General features: G+C 46.0%; 1 protein-coding gene across 1 annotated transcript; it reads left to right on the top strand.

Annotated features, from left to right (window-relative positions):
- Positions 1 to 4,078, top strand: LOC308090472 (uncharacterized protein; the record flags this gene model as incomplete). Its single annotated transcript, XM_080435669.1, has 4 exons — positions 1 to 98; positions 2,216 to 2,314; positions 3,117 to 3,380; positions 3,633 to 4,078. The coding sequence occupies exons 2-4, from the start codon at positions 2,248 to 2,250 to the stop codon at positions 4,076 to 4,078; spliced, it is 777 nt and encodes a 258-aa protein (XP_080291795.1). The 5' UTR covers positions 1 to 98; positions 2,216 to 2,247.
- Between the last annotated feature and the right edge of the window lie 9,429 nt (positions 4,079 to 13,507).

The following is a 13,507-nucleotide window of genomic DNA, read 5'->3' as shown; positions in this document are numbered from 1 at the left end:
AAAATACAAAAAAAACTAAAACGTGTCGTTTCTAAACAGTGTCGTCGTTAAGCAGCAGGAGGACGTTTGTTAGCAGCTCAACCACTGAAACACAGCAGGTAAAGATCAACTCATTCATGTTGGGTTTCATCTATTTATAACATTTAAGATGAACGGATCACGTCTTGTTTCACCGATTTGTCTTTCTTAACTCTTCATTTAAGTTGGAACATGAATCTAATTACTCTTAGCTGTTAGCTTGTTATAAAGTGATCATAAACACAAACAATAGCTCCATAGCACCAGCAAGACTAGCCCCGAAACATGACTGAGCTACTTCTTCTTGTTTTTTTTGAATGTTTACATGTCAACCATTACATCTACATATGCGTTCAGATTTCAAATATAAAGTGCTGACCCCAAAGCCACGGATGTTACAAGTTAAAGCGCCTGGGTCAAAGTACCCGTATCTTCCGTATTGTTCAATAAAAAGCTTTTAAATCCGATCGCTGGCTATTTTCTCTATGCTTTCAACTACGCGCCCCTGTCAATTGGGAGGTGTATTGCACTCTGATACCTTATAATTATTTTTGTTTTGTTGAGAAAATGGCCGCGGATCGGATTAAAATGCTTTTTATTGAACAATACGGAAGATACGGGTACTTAGACCCTGGCGCTTTAACTTGTTACATCCGTGGCCTGGGGGTCAGCACTTTATATTTAAAATCTGAACATTAATGTAGATTTACTGGTTGTAAATGTAAAAATTTCAAAAAACAGGAACAAGTAGCTCCATGACGCTTGGTGACGGACGAGCGTCATGACTCATGTGAACCATGGCTACAGCAAGACATTGATATACATTGTTGTGTTTTATGTTGTTGTTGACGTCACTATTACCATTGTAACCCTATACAGGGTCCCCACGGTCATGAAATTCCTGGAAATATTTTGAAATTGAAAAAAAAAAAATCCAGTACTGGAAAAGTTTGGGAATTGATCAAAGGTCCTGGAATTTATCAAGGGTCCTGGAAAAATATTTGGCTATGCATTGTTTTTGGCTATTGATTTTGTTAATACAAAACATTTTCATAAACATGTATAACATTACACGAAATATGTAACATAAGTAGTTTTTCGCCGAACGGGCTGTGTGATGGCATATATTATTTAAATAAAATAAGTCATACGGATGCCATAATGAGTCTTCCAGTGAGCTATGCCCTAATTTTGCACAAAATTTTGAATGAAATTGTACTATTCTATATTCTATGCTTTATTTTTGCTACACTGCCTATCTTTGGGCATTCTACATAGGAGTAAGAGACACATTATTGCGCTGAATGATTGTTATATAGGCCTGGAAATTGGGCTAAATATTCTGGAAAAGTTTTGGAAAAGTTTTGGAAATTCATTGCTAAAAATGTGTGGGGACCCTGCCTATAGTTACATCAGTGTTTTATAGCATTATTACATTGGTTAATCTCCATAATAAGCAACGAGGTGTAAACGTATGTAAACCATTAGGATCTTTACTCTGTCCACAGTGATGTTAATTTGATTGTCAAGTGAAGTTAGAGCTCGTGTCTTCATGCACCAGACATTGAATCCTTACCAACTACACATTTGTCATGCTGTAGTGTGTGTCAATTCAATTCAATTCAATTTTATTAAAGTGTCAAATCACAACAAGTTGTCTCAAGACACTTTACATGTAGAGCAGAGACTCGACAGTCCCATCCTTAGCAAGCAATATTTGTGACAGTGGCAACGAAAAACTCCCCCTTAACTGGAAGAAACGTCAGGCAGACCCTAGGCTCTAATGTGGGAGCCTTCTGCCTCGACCGTGTCAGGGGAAAAGAAGAGAGAGAGAGAGATACAACATACAAGTAGTAGAAATAACAATAATAGCAAATATAGATTAAACAAATTGCTCATCCTGTCTGGTTGCAGAAACATACAAAAACAGATTGGCTACTTTCACCTTATTCACTTTAGACCATTATTTGCATCGCGGGAGTCCATCTTTTGACACATTTTTCGTTGTGTAATCTTAAATTACGAATGATTTCTTCACTAATATATGAATCCTATAATCTTTGCTCCCAAGATTCATTCATATGTTGGAGAGTTGAGCTTAGGCCATATTGCCTTTACTTTCTGCAAATATTACTGTTATTCTTGACACCACTAGGTCTGCAGTTATTAAAGTCCTTATTCAATTCCTTCATTTCAGACCAGTGTGTGGAGTTCAGACTGCAGGTGAAGATGAACTCTCCAGACTCAGCCAGGGACATTTCTATTAAACAGGAGGAACCTGAAGACCACCCACTCAGTAAGTTTCACATACTCTTTCTCTCTGTACATTTTTTCTGTTCTGTTGTAGAAGTGCAACAATATCAAATTTTCACTGTACAATAACCATTGCAAAAATATTTTGACACTGATCATAATCATGCTGGTATTTAGCTATCATTAAAAGATCTCTAAAACTCATTGTTAACCTTGTTTGTCTCATTACCATAACCAAAAAGCACATTTATTTTGCGTAAATGCAATACTAATAGAAAAACTGCACCATATAACTTCACATTGTACATGGTACATTCTATCTGAAGTGGAAAAATACTTCCTTGATCAGCGTTAAGAAATTTGGTGCTGATCGTCAAAACGGTTTGTGAGATTCGTCCCGGACACACAGACAGACAGATTCCTAGACTCGCAGACCTATTTCTAGACTTACAGAGCCGCCACGCCATGAAAACTATTTAACATAGACTTTAAACTACGACCCAACTTTCAAACGACATTTCAAGCTTTCATGTGTGGAGATGTTTCTGTTTCATGATGTCACTTAACGGCATGAGATGTGATTGGTCTACTTTTGAAGGGAAATCCATACTGTACATACATACAGACAAACCCTGTTCTATACGAAACGCATTAGCGTTCTCTTTGAATAGAAGAACGTGTATCTGAGCCTGTCGTGCATCTATTATTTTGGAGTGTCTTTCAGTGGGAATGCACCTTAAGTAGGTGATACCTCCTTTTGTACATGGAACATGGAGGATGGAAATGTTTGTTTACACTTCAGGATTCCAATGTTAGCAATCATGTTTTTTTTCTGCTCCAACTAGACATCCTGCACATGGGTGTGTGTAAAGAGGAGAGGAGCCCCAGTCTGCTCCAGGAGGAACCAGAGCCTCCACACATTAAAGAGGAACAGGAGGAGTTACTTCAAAGACCAGAGGAGCCTGTTGGGTCAATGTTGACATTACTAGCAGTGAAAAAAGAGGATGATGATGAAGACATCTCTTCACACTGTTCTGAAATTGAAGTTAAGGTTGAATCTGACACTGAAGTCACTGAAGACGGTGATGATTGGGAGGAGACCAGTGGAGGTTAGTCAGTGTTAAACACAGGGACAGGACTTACATGGGTGTGGAAAACTGGGAGTTGGAATAAAAGAGGTTGACGAAAAATACAATTAAATCAGAAATATTAACAGGGAAGCTGCTCCTAAACAACTGACTTATTTGATGATGAAAGCTTTCAAGTTGTATTTGTACTCAACATTTTTAACCAGCCTCTCCCCTTCTCTCTTCCTCTCTCTCTCGCCCCTCTGCCCCCCCCCCCCCCCTCTCCTCTCTCAGGAGTGAGGTCCCAGTCTTCCCAGACTCAGTTCTTCTCCTGTTCTGAGTGTTCATACTCCTTCACATCTCAGCTCTTCCTCCATAAACACATCAGGAGTAAACACAACAACCTCTTCCACCAAATGCTGAGGAATGGACAGATCACCTCATCAGCCTGTCAGCAAATCACCAGCTCTACAACCAGCCCGAAACAAGGAGATAAACCTTATCACTGTAAATATTGTAACAAGAGTTTCAGTGAGTCAGGTAGCCTGAAGACACACCAGCGTATCCACACTGGAGAAAAACCTTTCCACTGTGAACATTGTGACAAGAGGTTTAGTGTGTCAGGTCAGCTGAAGATACACAAGCGTATTCACACTGGAGAAAATCCATTCCACTGTAAACATTGTGACAAGAGTTTCCGTGAGGCAGGTTCCCTGAAGAAACACTGTCCAAATATCTAATCAATCACACCTTGTATAATCGTAGATTTCCCTTTGGAAAGGTAGTAGCGCCGTGGTCAGTGGATACAACTCAAACAAGTGTCTTTTATGGCGTTTTATTTCTGTTTCATTCACACACAAACACTCACACCCTTATCTAAACACTATACTGGTTGTTACAACGGTAGGTTATAAACCTGCAGATAAAAACATAGAACATAACAATCATTACCGACATGAAATACATCTTCACAAGGTATAATATATATGTGAGAAAATACGTTAAGTCGTGTAAAGTTAGCTCTCATTTACATACCATCTGTCCACCGCGGCTCATACTTTGTTTCTGAGTCTCTATTCTGAAACCCCCGGTCCTATAGAAGCTGACGCATGCGCAGTACTTTTGGTCACGCTGGCAGGCATAACAAATAGCTAAATACCCCACAGAAAAGTAGATAGTAAATACATAAATTACCCCACTACTAGGACAATACTTTCTACGCGCGGATTAAGCCGCTAATCTACCTAAATCTAATGAAAGTATTATTATTAATCACGTTAGACCGGAAGTGCGTCACTTCTCCTACAATTAGCTGAACAAACGGTCATTCACCACTGGATGGTGCTAGAAGGCCACATAAGTAGGTCAATAACACCCCACCGTCATCATAATCATAGATTATTCCACACCTCCCACTTGGTCCTCTGGCTTTAAGACCCAAGAGGACCACCACCCACTACCCACTTAAAGTTTTTGCATTTGAAAGGTCTTTCGGCAAGAAAAAATGGGCACTAGGCCGTCAACATTGTTCGTAAAAAGGCGCAAAACATTGTCTGTAAAAAGCGCAAAATACGCAAAACATTGTCTGTAAAAGGTGTAAAATACGTTACGAAATGGTAGGTTCCCTCTCGTGGTCCTTGATGCTGCATACAATCCTTTAAGCGCAGCCCTTACAGATGCAACAAAGCACAACTGCCAACTAAACATACAGACAAGGGTCCAAGCCCACACAGAGGTGGGCTTAGACCCCGGCCATGTCCAGTCACAGCTGTACCAAGTTGCACCGGCATGGAACTGGCCTTACCGAAACTCCATGACCCGACCCAGTCTGAAACGGCCCCTGAGTGCGTTCTGGTCAGCGAGCCATACCAGATCTCCGACGGCGACGTCCCTGGCAGGGGTGTGCCACTTCTTCCGGATGAAGAGTCCTGGACCCGCCAGCTGGCTCCACCGTTTCCAGAACTTGTCCACCTCGATCTGGATCGCTCTCAGACGGACGAATGGGTAGACAGTGGATTCGAACCCTCCGGGGTCGCCACTGGGCCCCGCACGCCCCAGCAGGAGGGAGTTGGGGGAGATGACCTCAACGCTCCCGTCTTGCAGCTGGGTCAAAGCGCCGATAGGCCTCTCCTTTGCCAGGTTGGCGGCCAGGTACAGAAGGGTTTGGAACTCTAGTGCCGTCATGTTTCCTTCTTCTCCCACGCTGCTCATTGCTCTTTTCATCACATGAACAGCTGCTTCTGCTGCGCCATTCCGGTGTGGCGAGTCAGCTGGGTGGAATACCCAAGTCCAATCTGTCCCACTCTCGGCAGCTCTCTTTTGGACTTTCTCTTTGTCGACGCTTGCCAGGAACTTGTAAAGTTCTTCCAGTACTGGCTTAGCTCCAACAAAGTTGGTTCCCTGGTCAGACCAGAGCTTCTTAGGATGGCCCCTCAGGGCAGTGAAGCGTTGAAATGCCTTCAGGAAACCTTCTGTTGATAGGTCTTCTACGATGTCGGCATGCACCGCTCTTGATGCCATGCAGCAGTAGACAATGCCCCAGGCTTTCTTGCTAGTCCTCTTCTTCACTGCATCTTTGATGGTGTAAGGGCCGAAGAGATCCAACGTTGTGTATTCAAATGGTGCAGCTGGCGTTGTGCGCTCCGGCGGGAGGTCGCTCATAACTTGCTGGCACATCTTTGCCCTGTTCTTTCGGCAGTGAATGCAGGAGTCGATCACTTTCCGAGCAACTCTTGGTCCTTGCACAATCCAAGCCTTCTTCCTCATTCGTAAGAGGGTTCCAGCTACTCCCTCATGGTTGGCCCGGTGGGCTTCTTCTGCCAGAAGAATGCTAACCCACTCCCCGTAGGGAATTAAGGGCACGCCGGGCCGTCCTTCAGTCATGGTCTGGACTCGGCCGTGGCACAGTAACAGTTTAGAAGTTTTCTCCTCACGGACTACAAGCCTGTTCAGAGTAGTTTCAGGAAACTTCACTCCTTTTTGAGCTGCCAGGCTTAGTTCTTCGAAAGCGGCTTGACGTTCAGTCACTGTCAAGGCCTCCCACTTTACTGGTGTGCAGGTTTTCTTCTTCCGCTGCAACCAGAACTTCACAGCTCTTCTGACGAAGCCGATAACATTGCAGAGCTTGATCAGCGTGCTGTATTTTCTTGGGTCGACTTGGTCCACAAGCGCAGCGCCCCAGAGCTTTTGGGGGACTTTGCTCTCTTCCGAGGGAAAGGCTGTTGTGTCTGAAGATTTTTGTGGCTCTTCTGTCTTTTTCTTCTCAGTCATCAGCTTGGCCTGCGCTCTTGTAGTTACAGCTGAGAAGGACTTTCTTTGGAGCTTGCTCATGACGTCTCTAGCAGCAGCCACTACTTCGGAGGCGGATTTCATGGGCCATTCTTCTTCAGGATCGGCCAGGAAGTCAGGACCATTTTGCCATACAGAGCTCTCTTTGAGCAGTTCAGGGGTGCAGCCACTCCTCGTCACTAAGTCAGCGACGTTTAGTGTTCCAGGTATCCACCACCAGTCTTCTACGGGGCCAGCCTTCTGGATCTCCCCGACTCGATTAGCAAAGAACGTCTGGAACCCGTAGCTTTCTCTTTGGATGGCCCCTAGCACCGTCTGACTATCCACAAAATGGAACCATCTCTCCACTTCCAATCTTCCATGCTTCAGCACGTAGCCCTTTAGACGAGAGGCGAACACAGCTCCACAGATTTCGGCCTTGACCGCGTCGCCCTTCTGGTCAAGAGGGGCTAGTTTTGCCTTTGACTCTATCAGTCGGGTGACTACACCATCAGATGTCCTCCACCTTAGGTACAGTACAGCTCCATAGGACTCACTGCTTCCATCCGAAAACGTGATACCCCATGGCTTTCCCCTCCAGCCGGAGGGCGTGATGCTCCTGTGAAACGTGATGCTGCTCAGTCTTGTGTACTCCTTGAATAGCTCCACTGCTTTTCCACGGAGGTCATCAGATAGTGGTTCATCCCAGGTGTCTTTTGTCAGGTTGCCGGCTTCCTGGAAGGCTCTCCTCACGAGAATCACTCCCTTTTGCTTCATTGGGGTTGCGAGACCTAGAGGGTCGTACAGTCCAGCAACTTGGCTTAGTAGCACCCGACGTGACAAAGGGTTTGGCGTCATCTCCACAACTTCCTCTTCGCTCAGGTCTTCTCCAGTCCTCATCTTCCCCTTTCTCCTAGAGAAGTTGATGGATACCATGACAAAGAGCTTGTCGTCACGGACGAGGTAACCAACTCCCAATGCCTTGTTGTCTTCTTCTTTGAGCTGGTTAGGCAGGATCAGTGTCTCAGGTTTGGATTCTGTAGCATCAATCCTCCCACTTTGCCCAGACCGGATCCAGGGCTTTAGGTGGAAGCCTCCTGTCTTCAGTATAGTTTTGACCCCCTTCAGGATCTCTTCAAGTCTGCTTGGGTCATTGTGTGATGCAAAGATGTCATCCACGTAGCTGTTCTCCTGAATGACACTTCTTTCATCCGCAAGGTGGGAGAATTGAGGAAGATTAGCAGTCTCCCTCATAGCCACTTGCGCTATGCATCCGGCCGGCTTATCTCCCATGTTCACCCGTACAATGGCATAGTCTTCAATCTTGTCCTGCGGTGAGTCTCTCCACAGGAATCGGTGAAGATGGACTTCTTGCTCTTCCAGCCACACTGAATTGTACATCTTTTTGATGTCGCCGATAGCAGCAAACTCTCCCTCCCGGAATCTGAGTAATACTGCCCGGATGGGGTTTAGCACGTCTGGACCCTTTATCAGGATGTTGTTCAGGCTCACTCCCCTGTATTCTTGGCTGCTGTCCCAGACGATACGCACTGGTGTGGTAACTGAATGGGGATTGGGGGCTGTCAGATGACTCACCCACCACACTGCTCCAGGCCACTCTTCCATCATGGACTTTGTCAACTTCACCGCTGCTCCTCTTTCAATCATTTCGTGGATCTGCCTGGTGTAGGCTTCTTTCCACTTAGGATCTTTTCCGAGGCGCTTCTCTGTTCTTAGGAACGTTGCTTCCACTACTTTGCGGTTGTTGGGGAGTGATGCCGGATCCTCCTTCCAGGGGTACTTTGCATCCCAGTGGGGCTCTCCACTGTGCTCATCCCTCTCCTTGAAGATCAAGCCTGCTTTGATACGCTCCATCTCCCTTTCTTCAACCAGCGTCATCTCCTTTCCTCCCGGAGAGCACTTCCCACAACGACAGCCCCCGCATGCAGGGTCACATGCTGCTCCAATGCTGTCCATCTTCAACCAGCTTATGGCATCGATAGCGCTTGCTGCAGTAGTTGCCCTTCTCACATTGTCCACAGGCTTTGGGACGTTTAAAGGGTGTTCCTTCACATTGTCCACAGGCTTTGGGACGTTTAAAGGGTGTTCCTTCACATTGTCCACAGGCTTTCGGACGTTTAAAGGGTGTTCCTTCACATTGTCCACAGGCTTTAGGACGTTTAAAAGGTGTTCCTCCACCTTAATGGCTGCCGTCCTCATGGAACGAGCAAAGTGTGTTAATGAATAGCGTGTTGTCACCTCCACCTCTTCAAAGAGGTCCGGATGTACACCACTCACGGTCTTGCCCAGTGGACCATCCCACAGCACTAGATCACCGATTCTATGCAGTCTCTGCGGTGCTAGTCGGCCTTCGCGAGTGCTGATGAGAAGTTCAATTTTCTCGGGACGGGCCAATTCTCCTGGCCTGACCCCTGGGAAGAACTGCTCCAGTTCTTCTGATTCCACCACTCGATCCACTTTGGCGATGTCATCTAAGCCGTAGCAGATCATCTCGTGGGATTTTAAGGTTCCTCTTGGGGTCCATACTTTGATTGCCACGAGATATCTCCTCGTGTCGACCCTTGCCTCCATCTTCCCAACTCCATAAACCACCAGTGTGATTGGTTCTCCAGTCAGTCCGAGTCTTTTAGCGGCTCGGTGCGTGATATAGTTTGTGTCAGAGGCGAGGTCAATCAGGGCTCCGATATAGTCTCCTCCTCTTGTTGTGACATCCACAAGCATCATGAGGACTGGTAGCTCTTTTAAGCCACTTTTTTCCACCAGACTGTTTTTGGAGCATACTTTTGAGGTTGCCTTGTTAGTGAAGGCTTTCTTGAACTTCTCCATCATTTTCGGATCCAACTCGGCTCTGAAGGCTTCCTGTTCCTCTGTCAGGCCACGAGGCCCTCCCTTCTTTTCAACTCGGGTTTCCCTTCTGGTTGATGCCCCTTTCCTTGCTAGGCAGAGGTAGTAATGATGGCTTGCAGGAGCGTCCTCCCCTACACACTCTTCCCTTCGGCAGAGGAATTTCTGTACATCCTGTACACATGCTCCGTCAGCTCCGTGAACGCCCAGGCACCTGTAACACGCCTTTACCTTCCTCACCTGGGCTTTCCTCGCTGACGGGTTAGCCCTCAGGAAGGCTGGGCAGAAGTAGAGTTGCCCTCCATGTTTTTCATCTCCACACATAGTGCACGCTTCTCGCCGGAACTCCCTCTTGATCTCACTCACTGCTGTCTTGGTGAATGACTGCTTTTCCTGCAGCCTCTCTCTCTGCTTCTCTCGTTGGGATGTCTTCTCATTAGTATAGGTGGTTCCAAGATCCAGCTCTGCTAGCCTTTCGAGGACCGCCTCCTGCCCTTTCAGAAACTCCAAGAGACTATCGAAATGATTCCCTGCGTTGACACCATTCATGGCATTCTGCTCAAGGGTGATCCATTTCTCTTTGATATCCCCGGGAAGCTTCCCTACTATTTTGTTGACCATCAATGGATTCTTCATGTTATCCACCATTCCCAGGTCTTCTAGGTCCACCAGTGCCCTTTCCACTGTCTGGATTAAGGTTATGGCCTTCTAGGCTGGTGGTTCTTTACCGCAGGCATTTCCTCTAGTTCCCCCAGGATCATCTGAGCAGTTATCCCCTTGTTCCCAAACCGGTTATTCAGGAGTCTAAAGATATCAATTGATGTTCTGCATGTATCTAATCGAAGCTCTGTCTTCAGTGCCCCTTCCAGGCTGTCAAGTAGGTGCACACTTCTAACTTCTAACCCTGAAGGTTCTGCCAACGCCTGGACTTTCTCCCAATTGTCCCGCCAGTACCAATAGCTTCTTCGGTCCCCGGAGAACTTAGGCAGACTCATGGCCTTCAGCTTTACTTTAGCCCTGTACTGGGCGCTGCCATCTCCTCCATATGCCATGCCTGACACGCCGTGGGATTCAGACACTACCTGCGAAGCATCAGTGGCGCCAGTGCGGCCACTTTGCTGTGGTGGTATGCCTGCGGCTGGAAATGACCAGCGCGGAGTCCCACCATCTCTTAATGGTGTGGAGGTCGGAGCGGGTGGCCCCATATATCCGCGGCTAGGGAGGGTACTGACACTGGAAACGGCAGGCCGGTCTTTAAAGCTGAGCACTTGTGGTCTGGCTGGGGTTGTGGTATGCTTTGACGGGTCGTCGTGATCCTCGTCTACCACCACTAATGATTCCTCTTTCTCGTCAGCTTCCTTAACCTCCCTGAGCTCGGCCCAGTCTTCCAGTAGCTCTGCTTTTTGGTCCTTTAGGGCCCTGTAAGTTGCCTGCATCTCCTCTGCGTTACTCACAGGGACAACGGGCGTCCAATCATTCATCACTTGTACAAAGTCATAGAGTTTCCTCTCTAGTCCTCTTTTCTCTCTCTCTCGTTGCTCTATGGTTGCCCTCTTCAAGCTAAGTACCCGGACCTTCACCAAAGCATCATCAAACTCCCCCCTCAGGGTCTTCACATTCGGTTCTGCACAGCGGGTCCATAGTTCCGCCCGGACCCTCTGATCTGTGTCTTTGAGCATCCGTCTATTGGCAGCCCTCCTCGCCTGGGCGTCTGCAATCCCTGTTGCATTTTTAGTCTCATCGTCCTCTTTTAAGGCTGCCTCATATGCATTAAAGAACTCCAAGAGTCTGTACCACTCACTCTGGAGTGCTTTTCTCTCTCTGTCCAGTTCCGAGGCTGGCGCACGATCAATAGCATCGTCTATCTGATCTGCTATCCTCCCGAATGTGATCAATGCATTGCTTAGCTACTTCTTTGAGTCCTCAATTGCCTCCATATTGCTTTCCGTCTTATGGCTCCCCTTTACTAGCTTTCAGCGCAGATATAGGGACCCCGGAATAGCTTGATTACGGTTTACTAGCTAGCAGCCCGCAGCAAAGAGTTAAATAGCAGCAAAGTCAATAGCATCAAAGTCAATAGAGCGCTGCTGCAGCCTCCTTAGCATACAGCAGTGTGTTGTTGCATCAACAAGAGACAATAGAATGATAGCATGTAGCTTTGTAGCATAGCATCCTCAGCGTAGCCTTCTAGCAAAACATCCAATAGACAATAGAGCGCTGCTGCAGCCTCCTTAGCATACAGCAGTGTGTTGTTGTATCTCAACAAGAGACAATAGCACGATAGGGCTCCCTTAGTATGTAGCAGTGTAGCATAGCATCCTCAGCGTAGCTATCTAGCAAAACATCCAAGAGACAATCCTCTTTAGCACGTAGCAGTGTATCGTAGCATCAACAAGAGACAATAGAATGATAGCATGTAGCTTTGTAGCATAGCATCCTGTTAGCAACAATGGCTTAGCAGCTGTCCTACAGCAAGCAATAGCTGACCTCTAGTAAGCAGCTGCTGTCCTTTCAGCAAGCAACAGCTGTTGGTTATCTTTAGCACGGCTAGCATCAGTGCACAGCGATCCTTCCACAGAAACAGTCACTTTTACTTATTTTAGCTAACAGCTTTTCACTCCTTTTAGCCCTCACAGCCTTCTTTACTACTGGTAGTCAATAGGATCACTATTGTACTTCCCTTTAACGGCTTCTCCGCCGTGCAGCGTAGAGTGAAAGTGGTCCGGTCGTCCCGTCCGCTTTCCCCTCGTCCGTCTGTTCCACACTTTCGTCCTCCTCCGGAGGCGACGAGTGGTTTATAACTGTCCAAATATCTAATCAATCACACCTTGTATAATCGTAGATTTCCCTTTGGAAAGGTAGTAGCGCCGTGGTCAGTGGATACAACTCAAACAAGTGTCTTTTATGGCGTTTTATTTCTGTTTCATTCACACACAAACACTCACACCCTTATCTAAACACTATACTGGTTGTTACAACGGTAGGTTATAAACCTGCAGATAAAAACATAGAACATAACAATCATTACCGACATGAAATACATCTTCACAAGGTATAATATATATGTGAGAAAATACGTTAAGTCAAGTAAAGTTAGCTCTCATTTACATACCATCTGTCCACCGCGGCTCATACTTTGTTTCTGAGTCTCTATTCTGAAACCCCCGGTCCTATAGAAGCTGACGCATGCGCAGTACTTTTGGTCACGCTGGCAGGCATAACAAATAGCTAAATACCCCACAGAAAAGTAGATAGTAAATACATAAATTACCCCACTACTAGGACAATACTTTCTACGTGCGGATTAAGCCGCTAATCTACCTAAATCTAATGAAAGTATTATTATTAATCACGTTAGACCGGAAGTGCGTCACTTCTCCTACAATTAGCTGAACAAACGGTCATTCACCACTGGATGGTGCTAGAAGGCCACATAAGTAGGTACATGTCAATAACACCCCACCGTCATCATAATCATAGATTATTCCACAAACACCAGCATATCCACACTGGAGTAAAACCATTCCACTGTGAACATTGTACCAAGTGTTTCAGTCAGTCATCTCACCTGAAAAGCCACCAGCGTGTTCACACTGGAGAAAAACCTTTCCACTCTGAACATTGTGAAAATAGTTTCTGTGAGTCACGTCACCTTAAGCCACCAGCGTTTCGTTTGGGCAGCTTCTCTGAAAAAACACAGTGTTTATTTGATCCGACAGTCTCAGTCTTAGTCCACTTTCAATCGTCCTTGAACACACACAGTCTTAATTTTTAGTCACTAATAACTCTTTTAGTCTACGTTTATCCATGAAACAACATTCTGATTTTACCACGCTGATCCCAGTACAAGCCAACACTAAACACCTGGTTATAGAACCTGAAGACACATCAGCGTATCCACACTGGAGAAAAACCTTTCTTCTGTAAGCATTGTGATAAGAGCTTCAATCTATCGGGTCTCTTTAGAAGACACCAGTGTATTCACACCAAGGGGGAAAAAAAACATTGCGCTATAAATTAGCTCAGTGGGAGGATCA

Source organism: Gymnoscopelus braueri (assembly GCF_963280865.1).
Source record: "Gymnoscopelus braueri genome assembly, chromosome: 8".
Lineage (NCBI taxonomy): Eukaryota > Metazoa > Chordata > Actinopteri > Myctophiformes > Myctophidae > Gymnoscopelus > Gymnoscopelus braueri.
Note: the sequence above shows the minus strand (reverse complement) of the source record. Positions and strands in the feature narration are given on the sequence as shown.